This window comes from Cherax quadricarinatus, chromosome 4 (genome assembly GCF_038502225.1).
Source record: "Cherax quadricarinatus isolate ZL_2023a chromosome 4, ASM3850222v1, whole genome shotgun sequence".
NCBI lineage: Eukaryota > Metazoa > Arthropoda > Malacostraca > Decapoda > Parastacidae > Cherax > Cherax quadricarinatus.
In genome coordinates this window covers 15227486-15251300 of record NC_091295.1, presented here as the reverse complement: position 1 = coordinate 15251300, position 23815 = coordinate 15227486, and the positions used below count along the sequence as shown (strand labels likewise).

The following is a 23815-nucleotide window of genomic DNA, read 5'->3' as shown; positions in this document are numbered from 1 at the left end:
AATCCATACTTTCCCTAGGCTTTCTTAACTTGTTTAACTCACTCCAAAATTTTTTCTTATTTTCATTAAAATTTCTTGACAGTGCCTCTCCCACTCTATCATCTGCTCTCCTTTTGCACTCTCTCACCACTCTCTTTACCTTTCTTTTACTCTCCATATACTCTGCTCTTCTTATAACACTTCTGCTTTGTAAAACCTCTCATAAGCTACCTTTTTCTCTTTTATCACCCTTTACTTCATCATTCCACCAATCACTCCTCTTTCCTCCTGCCCCCACCCTCCTATAACCACAAACTTCTGCCCCACATTCTAATACTGCATTTTTAAAACTATTCCAACCCTCTTCAACCCCCCCCACTACTCATCTTTCCACTAGCCCACCTTTCTGCCAATAGTCTCTTATATCTCATCCGAACTTCCTCCTCCCTTAGTTTATACACTTTCACCTCCCTCTTACTTGTTGTTGCCACCTTCCTCTTTTCCCATCTACCTCTTACTCTAACTGTAGTTACAACTTAATAATGATTCGATATATCAGTTGCCCCTCTATAAACATGTACATCCTGGAGCCTACCCATCAACCTTTTATCCACCAATACATAATCTAATAAACTACTTTCATTACGTGCTACATCATACCTTGTATATTTATTTATCCTCTTTTTCATAAAATATGTATTACGTTTTACCAAATCTCATTCTACACTTAGTTCAATTAAAGTCTCCCCATTTACATTTACCCCTGGCACCCCAAATTTACCTACTACTCCCTCCATAACATTTTTACCCACTTTAGAACTGAAATCCCCAACCACCATTACTCTCACGCTTGTTTCAAAACTCCCCATGCATTCACTCAACATTTCCCAAAATCTGTCTCTCTCCTCTACACTTCTCTCTTCTCCATGTGCATACACGCTTATTATAACCCACTTTTCACATCCAATCTTTATTTTACTCCACATAGTCCTTGAATTAATACATTTATAGTCCCTGTTTTCCTGCCATAGCTTATCCTTCAACATTATTGCTACTCCTTCTTTAGCTCTAACTCTATTTGAAACCCCTGACCTAATCCCATTTTTTCCTCTCCACTGAAACTCTCCCACCCCCTTCAGGTTTGTTTCACTTAAAGCCAGGACATCCAGCTTCTTCTCATTCATAACATCCACAATCATCTCTTTCTTATCATCTGCACAACATCCACGCACATTCAGACTTCCCACTTTGACAATTTTCTTCTTATTCTTTTTAGTAATCTTTACAGGAAAAGGGGTTACTAGCCCATTGTTCCTGGCATTTTAGTTGACTTTTACAACACACATGGCTTACGGAGGAAAGATTCTTATTCCATTTCCCCATGGATATAAAAGGAAAAGTAATAAGACCAAGAACTATTAAGATAAAATCAAAGAAAACTCAGATGAGTGTGTATAAATAAACGTGTACATGTATGTGTAGTGTGACCTAAGTGTAAGTAGAAGTAGCAAGACATGCCTGTAATCTTACATATTTATGAGACAGACCAAAGACACCAGTAATCCTACCATCATGTAAAACAATTACATGATGGTATATATATATATATATATATATATATATATATATATATATATTTATTTTATTTTTATTATCACACTGGCCGATTCCCACCAAGGCAGGGTGGCCCGAAAAAGAAAAACTTTCACCATCATTCACTCCATCACTGTCTTGCCAGAAGGGTGCTTTACACTACAGTTTTTAAACTGCAACATTAACACCCCTCCTTCAGAGTGCAGGCACTGTACTTCCCATCTCTTTATATATATATATATATATATATATATATATATATATATATATATATATATATATATATATATATATATATATATATATATATATATATATATATATATATATATATATATATATATATATATATATATATATATATATATATATATATATATATATATATATATATATATATATATATATATATATATATATATATATATATATATATATATATATATATATATATATATATATATATATATATATATATATATATATATATATATATATATATATATATATATATATATATATATATATATATATATATATATATATATATATGTACATACATACATACATACATATATATATACACAGTGGACCCCCGCATAACGATTTTAATCCGTGCAAGAGGGGTAATTGTTATGCAAAATAATTGGTATGTGAATGAATTTTCCCCATAAGAAATAATGGAAATAAAATTAATCCGTGCAAGACACCCAAAAGTATGAAAAAAAAAATTTTTTACCACATGAAATGTTAATTTTAATACACACAAACTGAAAAAGGCATGCACACTTGCATGACACTTACTTTTATTGAAGATCTGGTGATGATTGATGGGATGGGAGGAGGGGAGAGAGAGTGTTAGTGTTTAGAAGGGGAATCCCCTTCCATTAAGACTTGAGGTGTCAAGTCCTTTTCTGGGGTTACTTCCCTTCTTCTTTTAATGCCACTAGGACCAGCTTCAGAGTCACTGGACTTCTTTCGCACAACATATCTGTCCATAGTGGCCTGTACCTCTCGTTCCTTTATGACTTCCCTAAAGTGTTTCACAACATTGTCAGTGTACAGGTTGCCAACACGGCTTGCAATAGCTGTGTGAGGGTGATTTTCATCCATGAAGGTTTGCACTTCAAGCCACTTTGCACAGATTTCTTTAATCTTTGTAGTAGGCAACTTCTTCAATTTCTCTCTCCCCTCCTCTAAACCAGTTTCCTCAGGTCTGGCCTCTTGCTCTTGAAGTTGATCTATCAGCTCATCAGTGGTTAGTTCTTCATTGTCCTCCTCCACCAACTCTTCCACATCCTCCCCACTAACCTCCAACCCCAAGGACTTTCCCAATGCCACAGTGGATTCCTCAAGAGGCATAATCCTCTCAGGGTTAGCCTCAAACCCTTCAAAATTCCTTTTGTCTACACATTCTGGCCACAGTTTCTTCCAAGCAGAGTTCAAGGTCTTCTTAGTCACTCCCTCCCAAGCCTTACCCATAAGGTTTACACAATTGAGGATATTAAAGTGCTCTCTCCAAAACTCTCTTAGAGTCAGTTGAGTTTCTGAGGTCACTACAAAGCACCTTTCAAACAGAGCTTTTGTGTACAGTTTTTTGAAGTTTGCAATAACCTGCTGGTCCATGGGCTGCAGGAGAGGAGTGGTATTAGGAGGCAAAAACTTGATGTTAATGAATTTCATGTCCCCATAAAGTCGCTCTGCCACGTCTGTAGGATGACCAGGGGCATTGTCTAACACCAGGAGGCACTTAAGTTCTAATTTCTTTTCAGTTAGGTAATCTTTCACATTGGGGGCAAATGCATGGTGTAACCAGTCATAGAAAAAGTCCCTAGTGACCCATGCCTTACTGTTTGCCCTCCACAGCACACACAAATTCTCCTTGAGGACATTCTTTTGCCTGAACGCTCTGGGAGTTTCAGAGTGATACACTAATAAAGGCTTAACTTTGCAATCACCTGCAGCATTGGAACACATCAACAAAGTAAGCCTGTCTTTCATAGGCTTATATCCTGGGTGTGCCTTTTCCTCCTGAGTAATGTAGGTCCTGCTTGGCATTTTCTTCCAAAACAGGCCTGTTTCATCACAATTAAACACTTGTTCAGGTTTCAGTCCTTCAGTCTCTATGTACTCCTTGAATTCATGCACATATTTTTCAGCCGCTTTGTGGTCCGAACTGGCAGCCTCACCATGCCTTATCACACTATGTATGCCACTACGCTTCTTAAATCTCTCAAACCAACCTTTGCTGGCCTTAAATTCACTCACATCATCACTAGTTGCAGGCATTTTTTTAATTAAATCCTCATGCAACTTCCTAGCCTTTTCGCTTATGATCGCTTGAGAGACGCTATCTCCTGCTAGCTGTTTTTCATTTATCCACACCAATAAGAGTCTCTCAACATCTTCCATCACTTGCGATCTTTGTTTCGAAAACACAGTTAAACCTTTGGCAAGAACAGCTTCCTTGATTGCCTTTCTGGTGCCCACAATAGTAGCGATGGTTGATTGGGGTTTCTTGTACAACCTGACCAGGTCGGCGATACGCACTCCACTTTCATACTTATCAATGATCTCTTTCTTCATTTCTATTGGAATTCTCACCCTTATTGGTGTAGGGTTGGCACTAGAAGCTTTCTTGGGGCCCATGGTCACTTATTTTCCAGAAACAGCACCGAAAACACTGTAATAATACGAAATGTTCCGATTGTATGCTTGGATGTTACCGCGGAGGCTGGCTGGTAAACAATGGCACGGGCGGCACATGTGAGGCTGGCTGAGGGCGCACGTTGGACGCATCTCAGACGAAAATCGGTGAGCGGGTTTTTAAGCGGTATGCGAGGCAAAATTTTTGCGATTAAAGCAAGTGGTATGCGGATTAATCGTTATGTGATGCCATCGGTATGCGGGGGTCCACTGTACATCGGAAACCCTGAAAGGGTTAAATGAGGAAAATTGACTCTGCAAATGAGCAAATCCAGTTGTGAGCAAGGTCATGGAATGGATTAAACTCGCAAGTAGAAGTTCCACTGTACAACGAATTTCCAAGAAAAGATATGGTACTATGTTTCGCAATCAGCTCTCCTTGCACTGTATCACTCGCTCATCTACCCTTATCTCACATGTGGAATTTGTGCATGGGGGTCAACAACATCAAATCACCTAAGGCCTTTAATAACCCAGCAAAAGGCTGCAATCAGAATGATAAATTCCCACTCACGACAGCATACTCCACCTCTATTCAAAAGTCTAAATTTGCTCACCATAAAGAACATCCACACTTATTCATGTGCCTACTATATACATAGAACAATACATGCAAACGTAAACCCTCCACTCAAACTTCTCCTCACCAACCTTAACAGGACAAACGACCATAACACAAGACACAGATCTCTTTTTGATGTACCCCGTGTCCATATCACACTGTAAAAACTCTATGCACATGAAAGGTCCCAAAATCTGGAATTCATTACCAGAACATACTAAAGTAACCAGGCCTGAAAATCAATATAAGACTCTTCTAAAAAACCAATTACTTGCCCAGGACTAAATAACCAACACTCAATATTTAACATTCCTAATAATTCTCCCAATTACTTAAATCTGAAAGCTTCAAGACAACATATTGAAATTTGATCATCTTGTTTGTTATACATTGTAATGTGACAAATTTGTGAAACTATAATGCTTCAATACAGAAATGCTCAAATTTCATTGTTTCAAATACTCAGTTGTACTTCATATTGTTTATTGCTTATTAATTTTAAGTTGAGTTTAAGCCTCCCCATAATGCTTTGCATACAAGGGGCTTTTGGCACAACCACCCAACTAGTACTATAATTCCTTGTACAACTATGTATCATGTCCAAATAAACTATATGAATATGAATATGACTTGACTGACTTACTGAATGACTTGACTTACTGAGTGACTTGACTGACTTATTGAGTGATTTGACTGACTTACTGAGTGACTTGGCTAACTGACTGAACGACTTCAGTACCAGAACCTCTACCATCCACCTCAGCCCAGTAGGACCACAACATAACTCTCCACTCTCTTCACAATCATCCACAAACACCAGCACCCACAATTTAAGGTAAGAAATACTATTATTTCTGTTACATTTGTAGTCTTAAGCAGTAAAAACAACATAATACATCACAACAATGAACTACAACTACATATTCACTTTTATTTTTTAAGATGTGGAGGCCTAAAAAAAAGTTGCTTGGCTTTTTGGGGGCTCCCAGGAATGTAACCCTATTTTTCCTGTAAGTTCTTCAGTTCATCTAACACGATTTTACCTAACACGGCAGTTTCAGGAACGTAACTACCGTGCTAAATGACGGTCTACTGAACACATCGACTCCAGGTTGAGGGACTGATTACCTCATTCTCCTCCTCTCCTTACGCCTTCCTCTTTGTATTGGACTGATGAAGCCACTGTGTGGCGAAACGTTTCCTAAATAAAGATTCCCATATGCTGCATAAGTGTCTCAATCTTCAACTTGTCGGTTTTTCAAACCATTCATCCTAACTGCCATATTATGTTAATTATTTGTAATTTGAGGTATGAATGGAGCATTCTAATGAAAATGTTTTAAAAACTTTGTTACAGAATTTAGATTCAAAATTCAAATTCAGATACTTCATTTCATTTATGCAGTACACAGGTAATGTTGTTTATATGTAATAAAACATTGTTAGGCACAAAAGAAAGCCACAAGTATGCAGCATCTCAGGCAAAAAGTGTTTATGTGAGTGCTGAGTTTGCAACATTTGAATTGTTCAGTCTTTGAATAACAAGTGATAATTATTTAGCAGGAATCCATAGTAAATGAGGCGGTGGTGCTGGATCTTCCAGTATGGGCGCAGTGCCTCACTTCTGTACGAGTGTTGGATAATAACTGGGTGGTGGGTGTGGCAGCTTCCAAAGAAATACTTCATCAGACTCTGGAAGGCCACTCTCGAAGTGTTCTCTGTGACTATGTCAAAAGGTACACAATCTTGGTATATCCTTTAATGTAAAGAAGCTGCAAAATCTTCCTTACATTATATGTATGTACATTGTATATAAAAACCCAGTAATTAAGATCCAGTGCTATTATAAATGAAGGTCTGAAATGAGCATAGCTTTCAATTGCAGATACTGTTCAACCAGGATTTATTTGTTAAGAGACACACCGTATTTCGCGGTGTATTAGATGCATTTTTCCATAAAATGCCTCCAAAAACCACCCTGTGTCCTATAAACTGAAGGTCACTGATGGGAGCTGTAAATTTAGGGTGAGGGATGGGGTGTAGTTTTCCCAGTTAGGTCCGATGCTGAGCCAGTGAAACTAAAACAAGTCTTTTAAGTTGTGTCTTATAAGCCGCGAAATACGGTAAGTGGTGATGTGATGATTGGATCAGAATTGAAATTCAAATTCAAAATTCAGATACTTTATTTTTCTTGTGCAGTACACACATAATGTAGTTTACATGTGATAAAATATTGGTAGGCACAAAAGACAGCCACTAGTATGCAGTAATCCTAATGCTTACAGACCACTTAGGAACTAGACACAGATTATTAAGTAGGAGTTATTAAATGTACAAAAAAGAGAGGTAGCTAAATGAACAGTAGTACAATTTTGAAAGTATGCATTAATACTTTAACCTGACTCAATGATCTTCAGTTAAGTAGGTCAGCGATGTATGACCCTGGTGGGTTTAGTGCTTAGTTTTGATCATAATAATCACTTAAGTAGGATTTCTTAAGCAGTTAACTATTATAATATTTAACTTCTTATTTTTATTTGTTGCTTCATGACAGCCATCCAAGCAGCTTACAACAGCGGCATCTTGCAAGGTCACAGGCTAGCCGTATAATGTGGCATCATCAGAGAATAGAGTTTGATGGAGTGCCTTTTAGTATTGTTTCCTCTGATGATCTCAAGTGTGCATTTGGAATGAAATATAAAACTAAAGTAAGTTCTGTATGCAAATGAATTTTGGCTGACAATAAAATTGTTGCACATTTATTAAGGTACAGTGGACCCTTGGTTTTCGTGTTTAATCCATTCCAGAGGGATAGGCGAAAACTGAAACCATTTTCCCCATAAGAAATAACGTAAATTCAGTTAATCCGTTCCAGACACCCAGAAGTATTAATACAGACTTTTTTTTTTTTAACTTAACCCTTTCAGGGTCCAAAGGCAAAATCTGAAGGGGTGCCCCAGTGTCCAAGAAATTTTGAAAAAAAAAACTGATTTTTTTCTTACAGAATTAAAGATTATTTTTTTGTGAAGGTAATAAAACAACAACAAAAATTCTGATCAGTACTTACCGAGATATATAGGCGAGAAGTTGACCCAAATTGACCAGGTGGTGGCAACATCAGCGATTTCCACAAACCCGCATTTCTTTATTTTACGTTTTTTTATACTTTTTTCTTTTCTTTTCTATTTTTTTTTTCTAGTAACATTTGTGGCCTGTGAGACCAATACTGTATATAATGTATATACAGTGGACCCCTGGCATACGATATTAATCCGTTCCTGAGAGCTCATCGTATGCCGAAATTATCGTAAGGCGAATTAATTTTCCCCATAAGAAATAATGGAAATCAAATTAATCAGTGCAAGACACCCAAATGTATGAAAAAAAAAAGTTTTACCGCATGAAATATTAAGTTTAATGCACACAAACTGAAGAAGACATGCACAGTAAGTAGTACTATACTAACAGTAGAATACATAATGCTTACCTTTAATGAAAATCTGGTGATGATTGATGGAATGGGAGGAGGGGAGAGTGTCGAATTTATTGTTTAGAAGGGGAATCCCCTTCCATTAGGACTTGAGGTATCAAGTCCTTTTCTGGGGTTACTTCCCTTCTTCTTTTAATGCCACTAGGACCAGCTTGAGAGTCAGTGGACTTCTGTTGCACAACATATCTGTCCATAGAGCTCTGTACCTCTCGTTCCTTTATGATTTGTCTAAAGTGGTTCACAACATTGTCATTGTAATAGTCACCAGCACAGCTTGCAATAGCTGTGTGAGGGTGATTTCCATCCATAAAGGTTTGCACTTCAAGCCACTTTGCACACATTTCCTTAATCTCTTTTTTAAATTCCATACTAATTTTCACCCTTTTTACCACAGGGATGGCACTAGAAGCTTTCTTGGGGTCCATGATGACTTATTTTGTAGTTACAAGCACTAAAAACACTGGGATAATGTGAAATGTACCGAATGTATGAGTAGATGCGACCACACTGGCTGGCTTGTGAACACTAGCGCTGAGGCCACAAGTGGGACGCGTCTCAGACGAATTGCGTGAGGCGAGTTTTTTTATCGTGAGACGAGGCAAAATTTTTGCGTTAAAATGTATCGGATGCCGGATTTAATGTATTGTAATAAAGTTGGTAGAATTACCGACGATATGTAAAGTAAAAGGACTCAAGTGCAACTAATGTGACATTTTATTGTGGCAACGTTTCGCTCTCCAGGAGCTTTATCAAGCCATTACAAACAATACATGGACACAGAGGGTATATATAGGCTCAGAGTGAGGTGCAATACTAGTGGTAGTAGTAGTAGTAGTGACAAAAGTTGTAGTAGTAGTAGTAATACAATATGGTAGAGCAATTAATTTGTACATGAGTAAAAGGATATAAAAGCTATTACTTGGGTAACATAAAAATAGGTTGGACAAATATAGACTGGATAGAGGCAGCCTCAGTGAACACATTTACGCATGTAGGAGCAATAACTTGAACAACGCCTGTGTACAACACTGAAATCCCACCAATCATCTCATGAAATTCAGGGATGCCCAATTAGTGATCAAAGAAACTAATTTCCGCAGACGCAAGTGCCTCGAATCAGCACTGATCGCTGTTTCGAATACAATTAAACAAAACAAAGGCAGCTTCACCATCTCTGAAGTCTTAGCAAGAATCCTCCTGAAAACAGTAAACCCTGCCATCACATAGTCTCTCCTGTTATACTACACAAAGCACATTACAGAGAGTAAACACTGAAACAAGCTGCCTCTTTCCAGTCTATATTTGTCCAACCTATTTTTATGTTACCCAAGTAATAGCTTTTATATCCTTTTACTCGTGTTACTCATGTACGAATTAATTGCTCTACCATATTGTATTACTACTACTACTACAACAACAACTTTTGTCACTACTACTACTACTACTACTACTACTACTACCACCACCGCCGCCGCCGCCGCCGCCGCCACCACCACCACCACCACCACCACCACCACCACCACCACCATCATCATCATCATCATCATCATCATCATCATCATCATCATCATCATCATCATTGCACTTCACTCTGAGCCTATATATACCCTCTGTGTCCATGTATTGTTTGTAATGGCTTGATAAAGCTCCTGGAGAGCAAAACGTTGCCACAATAAAATGTCACATTAGTTGCACTTGTGTCCTTTTACTTTACGGATTTAACGTATGCCGATGCCATCGTATGCCGGGGGTCCACTGTATATACACTCACTGTATTGAACACAATAACTGCACTAAAGTTATTATTATAATATTGTTTACCACTTTTGTTTACTACAATAAACATGCACATATGTTGTATAATACTAATGTTCTATTATAGATTCACATATGTACAATCACTGGACATGTTTTTAGAACTGCTGCAACTTGAGGAACTCCTTGAAACAAGGACTCATGCTCAGAGGTGCCTTGCATTCCTTGCACATAAACCGAGTGTCTTTGCGTCTTTGTTGCTGTCGTTTTGTTTGTGCACAGACAACACATCTCTTCTGAGCAAATTTCTTCTTAGTTGCAGGAAGCTGTATTATGAAGTGATCACCTTCCCTCCTCAAGCGCTTAGGTATTTCCTGAGGAGTTCGAGGATAGTTTTTTTATTGCAAATGTTGTTACCTGGTACTCCATTATGAGTTGTCTGACAACAGACAAACATAATTCACCATACGGTTGTCTGTTGCCGGTCTTTATTTGGTACATATTATATGCACTGAGCATTGAAATGCCCATGAGATGGAAGAAAAGTTTCATGTACCACTTGTAACTCTTATGAACACAATCAACAATGCCAATCTGCATGTCACATTTGTCAACCAAGCGCATGTTTTGTGTATAATCAATCACTGTCACTGGTTTTCGAATATGTTCATTAGCCACTCTGTCAACTTTGCCACTATCTTGCATTTCGTTACGGTGAATGGTTGTCAACAATGTGACATTTCATTTGTCATGCCACTGTAATGCCATGATGTCATTGGCAGTAAACACCTACACCTCACCACTACGAGTGCCTGCGTTGAACCTGGGCATATGTTTACAATTAGAACGCACTGTGCCACACATATCTGTAATGTTCACTCGCAAGAATTCACTGAGTAAAGGGCTTATGTACCAGTTATCAGTATATAATGTATACCCCTTACCAAGATAAGGTGTCATCATCTTTCTCACTACGTCACCTGAGATATCCAATAACATCCTGGTATCTTTCAGTGTTTTATTTCCCATGTATACAATAATATCCAATACCAGGCCACTGTCACAGTCACAGAGCACAAACAGTTTTATACCAAAGCATTTCCTCTTGCTCGGTATATACTGCTTGAATGACAGCCTACCTTGGAACAAAATCAAAGACTCATCTATTACAAGATTCTTGAATGGATAAAAGTACATGTTGTACTTTTGTTTCAGATACATAAAAACATTTCTAATCTTGTATAACCTGTCACTTCTGTCAGGCCTGATTTTGTCAGAGAAGTGCAACATACGTAACAGTAACATAAATCTGTTCACTGGGATGATTTCACTGAAGACCGGGGTAGAAATTAGCCGATCTGTGGACCAGTATGATTTTATATTGTGCTTATAGACATGAAGCATAAGCATTATTGTTGCAGAAAGCAAATACATTTCTGGAACAGTTGTTTCTTTCCACCGGTGTAGTCTTGAGTGTGGTGATATGATCGCATTTGCCATGGTGTACTCAAAATACTTAGTTACTCTCCCTGACAATAGTTTCCATCAAGGGCTGGTCAAAGAATAGTTCAAAGAATTTCAGTTCATTTGTAGTGTTTCCAAGGGGACAAGTTGGTAGAATTCCACTTTGAGAGTCATCAAACTGGTGGGGCTTGGGAACAAAATTGAGATTTTGCTGCCAATCGCAGATATGGTTTGCTGGTGGATACTGGACATCGTAAGCTGGTTGTGGTGGTAGTTGTAGTTGTGGTGGGGTGGTGGCTGATGCTCCGCTTTGTCCTTGAGCTGAGGAGACAGCAGCGTGGGTCCCATTGTGGGCTGGTTAGTCATGCATGGCCGTGGGACTACCATCACCACTACCACCACCTACTGATGCCTGTGGTCTATCCATGCCAAGTGTAGCCACATCATCCTCACTTTCACTGTCTATTCCTGGTGTAGGGCCAAGGGATGTACTCCGGGATGTACTCCGTTCCCTGGGCACTGCATAGGGAACACTACCTGAGCGCATGCGGCGGAGTATATACTGAAGCTTCACTGGTGAATATGATTCCTCACTATCACTACTTGAATGATCATCAACAGCAATAAAATCACAATCCACGTCACTATCATCATTACTGAAGTCTGAGGCCTGGCCACGCAAAAATATTAGTTTTCTCTTGCGATGCGGTACAACCGAACGTGACTGAGACGTGCCCACACCAGAGGTAGAAGGTTGAGGATCGTCAGGATTTTCTGCACTATTTTCGATATCCTGGCCATTCCTTTCGGTCACTAATTAATCAAAGCAATAGAATTTGTCTTCATTTCCACTTCCATCAGAGTCAGAACTATCAGATAGGAAGAGGAGAGTCCCAATTCACCTTGGAGTGAGAGCTGCCTTGTGACGAGGCATGGTGAACAAAGGTAACTGAGGCGACGTTCCCACAATGCTATGCGGGCGCCTAGAATTTTTGTTTATGGCGCACACGCACCACGCAGACCTGTTCTCTCACATGTAGGCCTACCAGCCTTTTCACGCTAAATTTGACGCCGCTAGAATTTTGGCATAGATCTACGGTTTGGACCCTCAACGTATAGCCATAGATCTTCGGCATGGACCCTCAAAGGGTTAAAGATATAATTACATGCACAAAAGAATGAACATTCAACATGACATTTACTTTTATTGAAGGCTGTTGCTGGTTGGTGGAAGACAGGGAGGAGGGGAGAGGGAAGATAGGTTATTGTTTGGAAGGGGAATTCCCCGCCATAAGAACTTTAGATACCAACTCCTTATCCGGGGTCACTTCCCTCCTTTGTATTTTAATGCCACTAGGACCAGCTTGAGAGTCAATGGACCCCTGTCACAAAAAAAATTGGTCCAAGGAGCTCTGTTTCTGGCGTCTCTTTAAGATTTGCCTAAAATGGGACATGGCATTGTCATTGTAAAAGTTTCCAGCATCAATTGCAACAGCTTTGTCAGGATGATGTTCCTCCACAAATGAATGCACCCTAGTCCACATTGCACAAATCTCCTTAATCTCTGAAGAAGGCACCTTCTTCCATCTCTCTTCCTCCTCTGAAGCAATTTCCTGAGCTGTGGTCTGCTGCTGTTGCAGATGAAGATCTTGCAGCTCATCAGTGGTTAGCTCTTGATTGTGATCCTCCACCAACTCTTCCACATCCTGGCCACTCACATCCAACCCCATGGAATTCCCAAATACCACAATTGATTGCACAACTGGTGTAGGGTCGACATTGTCAGCGTCAAACAATTCAAAATCCTTCTTTTGGACACAATCTGGCCACAGCATTCCCCAAGGAGATTTCATCGCCCTAGAAGTCACTCCCTGCCAAGCTTTATCTATGAGGCTTATGCAGTGGAAGATATTGAAGTGATTCTTCTAGAACTCTCCTAGGGTCAGTTCAGAGTCCGAGGTTATGTCAAAGCACCTTTGAAACATTGCTTTGGTGTACAGTTTTTTGAAGTTTGCAATGATATGCTGGTCCATGGGCTGGATGAGACGAGTGGTGTTAGGAGGCAAGAACTTCGCTGTTACAAAACTGAATTCCTTAGACAATTGGTCTTCCAAGTCTGGAGGATGAGAAGGAGCATTGTCCATAAACCCTTTGACTGTTTTGGTCGTATATATATGTCTTTTGAGCCAATGTGTTTGACATATATATACTCAAAAATTCTAGTGGCTTCAAATCATGCAGGAGAAAGCTAGTAAGCCTACATGTGAGAGAATGGGTCTGTGTGGTCAGTGTGTGCAGTATAAAAAATTCTGCAGCACTCAGTGCATAATGAGAAAAAAAACTCCGAAACTGTTTTTGGATTAAAATGCCGACTTTGAGGTGTATTTTCATGTAGTAATTATGGTTGTATTCTTGTTGTCTTGGTCTCATTTGATAGAATGGAAAACATATTATAGAAATAGAAGTGATTTTGATTGGTTTTTACTATGAAAAGGATCTTGAAATGGAGCTCAAAGTGGCAGAAATTTTCGATTTTCGCCGATGTTCAAGAGTAAACAAATGACGTCATTGTCCAATAAATGTCCAACTAGCCATTCTAATACACAGTCACAAATGGGCTGATGTTATTTATACAATTATTACAATATTACAGTAGTCTACATAACAGTAAATCTTCTATTATTTGTGTGAATAAAAATTCAGATGTAACTGATGAACAGTGAAAAATGTTATTTTAGTGCCAGGAATGTCTGCATTGTTCATTCTGGACCATATTTTGAAATTGACATATTTTTTAACCCTTTGACTGTTTTAGTCATATACATACGTCTCACGAGCCACCGTGTTTGACTTATATATACTGTCAAGAAATTTTAATGAAAATAAGAAAAAATTTTGGAGTGAGTTAAACAAGTTAAGAAAGCCTAGGGAACAAATGGATTTGTCAGTTAAAAACAGAGTAGGAGAGTTAGTAGATGGGGAGATGGAGGTATTGGGTAGATGGCGAGAATACTTTGAGGAACTTTTTTTAAATGTTGACGAAGAAACGGAGGCGGTAATTTCATGCGCTGGCCAGGGAGGTATACCATCTTTTAGGAGTGAAGAAGAGCAGGATGTAAGTGTGGGGGAGGTGCATGAGGCATTACGCAGAATGAAAGGGGGTAAAGCAGCTGGAACTGATGGGATCATGACAGAAATGTTAAAAGCAGGGGGGGATATAGTGTTGGAGTGGCTGGTATTTTTGCTTAATAAATGTATGAAAGAGGGAAGGTACCTAGGGATTGGCGGAGAGCATGTATAGTCCCTTTATATGAAGGGAAGGGGGGCAAAAGAGATTGTAAAAATTATAGAGGAATTAGTTTACTGAGCATATCAGGAAAAGTGTACGGTAGGGTTATAATTGAAAGAATTAGAGGTAAGACAGAATGTAGGATTGCGGATGAGCTAGGAGGTTTCAGAGTGGGTAGGGGATGTGTAGATCAAGTGTTTACATTGAAGCATATATGTGAACAGTATTTAGATAAAGGTAGGGAAGTTTTTATTGCATTTATGGATTTAGAAAAGGCATATGATAGAGTGGATAGGAGAGCAATGTGGCAGATGTTGCAAGTATATGGAATAGGTAGTAAGTTACTAAATGCTGTAAATTGTTTTTATGGGGACAGTGAGGCTCAGGTTAGGGTGTGTAGAAGAGAGGGAGACTACTTCCCGGTAAAAGTAGGTTTTAGACAGGGATGTGTAATGTCACCATGGTTATTTAATATATTTATAGATAGGGTTGTAAAAGAAGTAAATGCTAGGGTGTTTGGGAGAGGGGTGGGATTAAATTATGCAGAATCAAATACAAAATGGGAAGTGACACAGTTACTTTTTGCTGATGATACTGTGCTTATGGGTGATTCTAAAGAAAACTTGCAGAGGTTAGTGGACGAATTTGGGAGTGTGTGTAAAGGTAGAAAATTGAAAGTGAATATAGAAAAGAGTAAGGTGATGAGGGTTTCAAATTATTTAGATAAAGAAAAATTGGATATCAAATTGTGGAGGAGGAGTATGGAAGAAGTGAATGTTTTCAGATATTTGGGAGTTGACGTGTCAGCGGATGGATTTATGAAGGATGAGGTGAATCATAGAATTGATGAGGGAAAAAAGGTGAGTGGTGCATTGAGGTGTATATGGAGACAAAGAACGTTATCTATGGAGGCAAAGAAGGGAATGTATGAAAGTATAGTGGTACCAACACTATACTATGCAGTGAGGAGACGGTTGGAGGCAGTGGAGATGTCCTGTCTAACGGCAATGTGTGGTGTAAATATTATGCAGAAAATTCTGAGTGTGGAAATTAGGAGAAGGTGTGGAGTTAATAAAAGTATTAGTCAGAGGGCTGAAGAGGGGTTGTTGAGGTGGTTTGGTCATTTAGAGAGAATGTAGGGGAAGGAAGGCGGGGTAGGGATCATCCTCGAAAAGGTTGGAGGGAGGGGGTAAAGGAGGTTCTGTGGGCGAGGGGCTTGGACATCCAGCAAGCATGCATGAACGTGTTAGATAGGAGTGAATGGACATGAATGGTATTTGGGACCTGACGAGCTGTTGGAGTGTGAGCAGGGTAATATTTAGTGAAGGGATTCAGGGAAACCGGTTATTTTATATAGCCGGACTTGAGTCCTGGAAATGAGAAGTACAATGCCTGCACTTTAAAGGAGGGGTTTGGGATATTGGCAGTTTGGAGGGATATGTTGTGTATCTTTATACATACAATATATACGTACAGTATATACATGTACTTCTAAACTTGTATTCGGAGCACCTCTGTAAAAACAGTGATTATGTGTGAGTGAGGTAAAAGTGTTGAATGATGATGAAATTATTTTCTTTTTGGGGATTTTCTTTTTTTTTGGGTCACCCTGCCTCAGTGAGAGACGGCCGACTTGTTAAAAAAAAAAAAAATTCTAGCGGCTTCAAATCAAGCAGGAGAAAGCTGGTAGGCCCACATGTGAGAGAATGGGCCTGTGTGGTCAGTGTGCACCGTATAAAAAAAAATCCTGCAGCGTGCAGTGCATAATGAAAAAAAAAAGCTGACCGTTTTTTTTTAATTAAAATACTGACTTTGTGCTCTATTTTCATGTAGTATTTATGGTTGTATTCTCGTTTTCTTGGTCTCACTTGATAGAATGAAAAACATATTATAGAAATAGAGGTGATTTTGATTGGTTTTACTATGAAAAGAACCTTGAAATGGAGCTCAAAGTAGGGGTAATGTTTGATTTTTGCCGATGTTCGAAAGTAAACAAATGATGTCATTTTCCAATAAATGTCCAAGCAGCCATTCTAATATGCAGTCATGAATGGGTTGACATTATTTATACAATTATTACAATATTGCAGTAGTCTGCATAACAGTAAATCTTCTATTTTTTGTTTGAATAAAAATTCAAAATAGAAAGCAAGAGTAACATCAGAGGGGCCTGGAGACATGACTGATGAACAAAGAAAATGTTATTTAGAGCCAGGAATGTCTGCATTGTTCATTCTGGACCCTATTTTGAAATTGTCCTATTTTTTTAATTTTCGTGAAACTGGCCAAATTGTAAATTTCTGACCACGTTATTGGGTAGTTGAAATCGGTAAATGGGCAGTTTCTTGTACTCAATCGACAGAAAAAATGGAGTTCTAAAGAAATAGCTATGAGTTTTGTGGACTGGAACAATGGAAATTGCCATAAATATCGCCGATGTCGCTAATTTCGCAAGAGCGTAATTCTGTAAATTTTCCATCAAATTTCGTACTTTTGGTGTCATGGTCGTTGGGAAAAGATTCTTTATCATTTCATAAGAAAACATAATTTTTTTTTCAAATGATTTGTGACACCAGGAGACACTTCAGGATTTGGGGTTGCATCAGTTAAAGGGTTAACAGGAGGCACTGGAATGGCAGTTTATTATCCAGGAGGTATTTCTTCACACTCAGGCCAAACATTTCATTGAACCATTCCAGGAAAATTTCCCACGTGACCCATGTCCTACTGTTAGCCTTCCACATCACACACAATTTACTCTTGACAACACTGTTTTTCTTGAACACTCTGGGGTTTTCTGAGTGATACACCAGTAAAGGCTTCACTTTGAAATCCCCACTAGCATTACCGCACAATAAGAGAGTTAGCCTGTCTTTCATAGGCTTGTGTTCTGGGAGTGCCTTTTCCTCCTGCATGATGTAGGTCCTCTTTGGCAATTTCTTCCAAAAGAGACCTGTTTCATCACAGTTGAACACTTGTTGGGGTTGGAATTTTTCAGCTGCATATTTGTCTGAACTGGCATCCTCACCATGCCTTACAACACTGTGTATGCCACTTCGCTTCTTGAATTTTTCAAACCAGCCTTTGCTGGCCTTAAATTCACCAACATCAGCACTTGTTACAGGCAGTTTCTTTATGAGACCATCATGCAGCTGCCTTGCCTTTTCACAAATTATCGATTGCACAACACTGTCTCCAGCTAACTCTTTCTCTCTGATCTACACCAACAACAATTTCTCCACTTCTTCAATTGTTTGGGATCTCTGTTTTGTTATGGCATTCACCCCTTTCACAACATTAGCTTCCATGATTTCTTTTCTCTTTGCCACAATGGAGCTGATGGTTGATGGTGCCTTCCCATACAGCCTGCTGAGTTCGGCAATGCATATGCCACTATCATATTTTTGAACGATTTTTTTATTTCTGTGGTGTCCCTCACTTTTTTTTACCATAGGACTGGCACTAGGAGCTTTCTTTGGGGCCATGGTGGCTTAGTTAGCAGTCACACACAATAAACAAGTGCCATAAACAGTGGATTATTACGAAATGTTTCGTATGACCTCGCAAGATATGTTCACTCACTGAGAACCAACGTGACACTGCCTGAGAATGTGTGTGGGAGGCGGTTTTGTCTGCACGCTGGGCACTGGACAGATTCTGTACCATTGATGAAAATGGAGGCAATATTTTGACGAAGAAAGTCGCCGAAAACGGAAACCGATGATAATGGAGATCGACAAAAACAGAGGGTCCATTGTAATTTAAAAATCATGAAAGGTTTGGAAATTTGCAAAAAATAATTACTTACTCCAGTTTAAACTATTGCTAGAATGTGGCAACTCAGTGACATACTGTTCTGTATATGACTTAAATTAGTTTTCTAAGTCAGTGTATAAATTTAAAGCCTAAAATATATTTATGTGCCATTGTTTTCTACATAGTTTAAATCTTCCAATTGTATATCCATCCTACAACCTATGTGAGTCATTTAGCAGAAGTGATGGACGCTTCATCCTCCATTCATTAACCGAGTCCTGATCTCTTAAGCCAGGAAAAACTTCATTGTATGAAGGCATTCAGGGAAACTGGCAGGCTGGACTTGAGTCCTGGAGATGGGAAGTACAGTGTCTGCACTCTGAAGGAGGGGTGTTAATGATGCAGTTTTATAACTGTAGTGTAAGCGCTCCTCTGGCAAGACAGTGATGAAGTGAGCGATGATGAAGTTTTTCTTTTTCGGGCCACCCTGCCTTGGTTGGAGATGACCGATGTGTTAATAAAATAAATAATAAAATAATGAATGCCATGCTTGTAAAATTACGTCTGGTGAAGGCAATGATCTGTGTTCACAAATAACCCATACTTTAGAAAAGACACTTTACATAGCATTTTGATCCATCCTGAACTATTACCAAGTCACAAATTTCAGTTAAGACTTGATAAAAGATTAGGCAGATAGCTTTATATTCCAGTAAGCTACATTAAAGCTAAATTTAACAATGTGCCTGTATACATTTTATAATAAAAAGTTCTATTTATGCTTTGTACTTTGTGTAAGATGAACCAAACCTTCATCTAATTTATTTTTCAAGTATGGGTCATTGGTGAAAAAATTTACAATAGTACTGTGACATTTAGTCTCCATATCTCTGTTGTTAGTTTATTTGACAAGGCGCTGGCTCTTTAGTAGGGCACAGCAATACTACTTAAAGTTGGGTGAAGGTAGGAAAACAAATAGGTTGACAATGTACCACTGCAGCAGTGACCACTGGTTTACTGGTTCTGGACTCTGGTCTAAGAGTGATGGTTTTTGAATCCACACTTCTTCATGCTTTGTCCTCTACTTAGTTTGTACATTGATAACAGAATTTTGATTACATATATGATTTCTTAACAATGGTTGCAAGTGTTTGAAGAATATACATTTAGAATTCTTTTTGTTCTGTCTTAAAAACCCATAAATCTCATCATTTAAATTGACTTATTTTATACATCATTCCAGTTTACTGTCTCCATTGACAAACTTAATGATTATTTGTGAATTGTTAATGCAAACAATGTCATAATCTGAGAGATACATTGTAGCAAACCATTTCTGAGGTAGTTGCAGTCTGTGAGTCACATGTTAACCCGTAAACGGTCCAGACGTATATATACGTTCACTACCCCAGTACCCTGAATATTTTGAAAAATAAAATTTTTTTTTTTATTGAAAAAAAAAAAGAGCACATTTTCCTAAGTGTTATAGGACAAAAAAAATTTTTTTAGGGTCAGTACTTACCGAGATGTGAGGCTGCAAAAGTTGACACTTGGAGATCACCTGGTGGCAACATGGAGCGCTGCCGCTTGCAGAAGTGTTGCCAATATATCTTTTTTCATTTTTCATATTTCTTTCTTTCTTCTTTCAACACACCGGCCGTATCCCACCGAGGCGGGGTGGCTCAAAAGGAAAAACGAAAGTTTCTCCTTTCACATTTACTAATACAGTGGACCCCCGGTTAACGATATTTTTTCATTCAAGAAGTATGTTCAGGTGCCAGTACTGACCGAATTTGTTCCCATAAGGAATATTGTGAAGTAGATTAGTCCATTTCAGACCCCCAAACATACACGTACAAACACACTTACATAAATACACTTGAATAATTGGTCGCATTGGGAGGTGATCGTTAAGCAGGGGTCCACTGTATATACAGGAGAAGAAGTTACTAGCCCCTTGCTCCTGGCATTTTAGTTGCCTGTTACAACACACATAGCCTACGGAGGAAGAATTCTGTTCCACTTCCCCATGGAGATAAGAGGAAATAAACAAGAACAAGACCTAGAAAGAAAATAACAGAAAACCCAGAGGGGTGTGTATATATATGCTTGTACATGTATGTGTAGTGTGACCTAAGTGTAAGTAGAAGTAGCAAGACGTACCTGTAATCTTGCATGTTTATGAGACAGACAAAAGACACCAGCAATCCTACCATCATGTAAAACAATTACAGGCTTTTGTTTTACACTCACTTGGCAGGACGGTAGTACCTCCCTGGGCGGTTGCTGTCTACCAACCTACTACCTAGAATTTTTCATATTATTTTATATAATTTTTATGTTCTGATAATTACAATTTGTAGTAGTTCTTGTCATTTCATAACTAATCTTTGTTCTGACACTAGTATTAGGTACTGAAATTGTACTCAAATTGTCACAAACACGCTGACAGGTGGACATTTACACCTGCCTTAGCCATTTACTATTGTCGTGGAATATATACAAAGTATTTTTAGGTCCCAGCAATGTTTTGGATATGTGGAAGTATATAATAATAATGAGGAGGAGGAGGAGGAGGAGGATGGAGGAGGATGGAGGAGGAGGAGGAGGAGGATGATGGAGGAGGAGGAGGAGGAGGATGGAGGAGGAGGAGGATGGAGGAGGAGGATGGAGGAGGAGGAGGATGGAGGAGGAGGAGGAAGGAGGAGGAGGAGGATGATGGAGGAGGAGGAGGATGGAGGAGGAGGAGGATGGAGGAGGAGGAGGATGGAGGAGGAGGAGGATGGAGGAGCAGGAGGAAGGAGGAGGAGGATGGAGGAGGAGGAGGATGGAGGAGGAGGAGGATGGAGGAGGATGGAGGAGGAGGAGGATGGAGGAGGAGGAGGAGGAGGGAGGAGGAGGAGGATGGAGGAGGAGGATGGAGGAGGAGGAGGATGGAGGAGGAGGATGGAGGAGGAGGAGGATGGAGGAGGAGGATGGAGGAGGAGGAGGATGGAGGAGGAGGATGGAGGAGGAGGATGGAGGAGGAGGAGGATGGAGGAGGATGGAGGAGGATGGAGGAGGATGGAGGAGGAGGAGGAGAAGGAGGAGGAGAAGGAGGAGGAGGAGGAGAAGGAGGAGGAGAAGGAGGAAGAGGAGGAGGAGGAGGAGGAGGAGGAGGAGAAGGAGGAGGAGGAGGAGGAGGACGATGATGATACGTAATAATAATAAAATAATAAATTCCCTTGAAGCATAAAAAACAAAGTCCACCCCTGACAGTGACGTGATAAGATGAGATAACATTTGATAAGAGCTGACGTTTGATGAGCATTCGCAGTGGTGCAGTGATAAGACTTGATAAGAAAAGATTAGGGCCTGCTTTGTTTTCACTGGTACACAAAAATGTCTGTCTATTTGTCTGTCTCTCAAGCTCCCTGTCTATCTGTCTATCCGTCTAGCTCTCTGTCTCAGAGAGCCACAAGACTGCGTCGTCATCACATTTACTCACATCTTCAAGCAGAGTATAGCACTTTGTCTGGATTTTTTGGGTTGCCCTAGGTAATTTACACTATGTATACTTGTATTTATGTGTACCTGTGAGACAGAGATAGACAGGGATAGACAGAGACAGATAGACAGAGACAGATAGAGACAAAGATAGACAGAGACAGGCAGAGATAGAGACAGAGAGACAGACAGAGATAGAAATAGATACAGACAGACAAATGGAGATAGAGCCAGGCCGCCAGCTGCCGGCCAGCCACACAGCTGGCCAGCCAGCCACACAGCTGGCCAGCCAGCCAGAATTGTTTCTCTTTACTTAGGGCATAGGTTATAAGACATTCTGAAAGGGTGTTGCACAAATATTGCACATGGGTTATCATCGAGGTTTTTTGATATTTCCTCGACCACTTGTGGCCACTTCCACCTCAAAGCCACTAAACTCAGGGTCAAAATCACTTTCCTCTTAAAATGGGAGTGTTAATACTACATGACATCAGTGAATCCCAGGTGTTTGCTATGCTGTATGCTCTAGCTGGTGCTCATTTGAACTGGTGCTCCCACAAGGTACTAAGTGGCCCCAGATTTTTTTAATACTGCGCACACTGAGTGTTAGAACCCATTCTATGCTGACAAGGCATCTCAGGCCAATCGTGCCAAATTTGAAGGCAGGAAAAATAAAACATATATACGTTTGGGGCACTAGCAGTAAAAAAGTATATACAGTATACGTTTGGATCATTTACGGGTTAAACTCTTCTCAAACGTAAAATACATTTATCAACTGTAATTCATTTTTTAGAGGAGAGACCCTTCAAAACCAGCTGAAAACATAATAGCAGAGAGACCAGAAGGGAATTTTGGTCAAGAAGGAAGAGCTGATGAACACAGAGGACAGACAGCAACAAGAAATGTTCACAAAAACCCAACAAGAGGAGGTGTGGATGAGAGTGTTGTACCCAAGAAACGATATAAAGATGTTACTTTTACCTCCTGCACTGCCAGAATAACTGTGAAAGTTATTGTCAAGTAAGTCAGTATTATCTTTCTGATAGGTAATTGAGATTTTACTACATATCTTCTTCCCAACTAGTAGAATCTTACAACATACCTTGTACTGCCACATACCTTATATTTCCTAACTAGAGTAATCATTGATGTACCATATACCTTATACAGCATCACCTGATACTATACCATTCAATCACTTGGCTCATTTGTTTGTAATAAGTGAGATGATTACAATACTGGATTTATATAAATTTCAGGTATATACTCTGTTACTTATTTATGTTATGCAATAGTCACAAGGAGGGTGATCAGGGTACCCTTATCCCCCTCCCAGTGGCTGTATTGCACACCATCCTCACTTGTTTCTGCAGTTACTTCTTTCAACACACCAGCCACACCGCACCAAAGGAGGGTGGCCCAAAAAGAAAAATGAAAGTTTCTCTTTTTAAATTTAGTGATGTATACAAGAGAAGGGGTTACTAGCCCCTTGCTCCTGGCATTGTAATCACCTCTTATGACAAACATAGTTTACAGAGGAGGAAGAATTCGGTTCCACTTCCACATGGAGAATTATTTATTTATCTAAGTTATATATATTTGTCATATTGAGTGGCATGTTATTCTTCTGCCCATTTCATTTTCCTCATCCCCGCTTGACTTTTTTTTTTTTCTTTTTTTAGCATATCGGCTATCTTCCCACCAAGGCAGGGTAACTCCAAGAAAACTATAT

The 23815-nt window shown here is 39.3% G+C and overlaps 1 protein-coding gene across 2 annotated transcripts in view; it reads left to right on the top strand.

Annotated features, from left to right (window-relative positions):
• Window positions 1-23815, top strand: part of LOC128684397 (uncharacterized) — an 89886-nt gene that overhangs the window by 48545 nt on the left and 17526 nt on the right. Inside the window, exons 3-5 of one of the 2 annotated variants that reach the window (XM_070094711.1) lie at window positions 6404-6576; window positions 7395-7548; window positions 22877-23103. In XM_070094711.1, the coding sequence (XP_069950812.1) occupies window positions 6404-6576; window positions 7395-7548; window positions 22877-23103 (554 nt within the window). Of the gene's footprint in view, window positions 1-6400; window positions 6577-7394; window positions 7549-22876; window positions 23104-23815 lie in introns of both variants that reach the window. The other variant, XM_070094704.1, reaches the window with a different exon arrangement.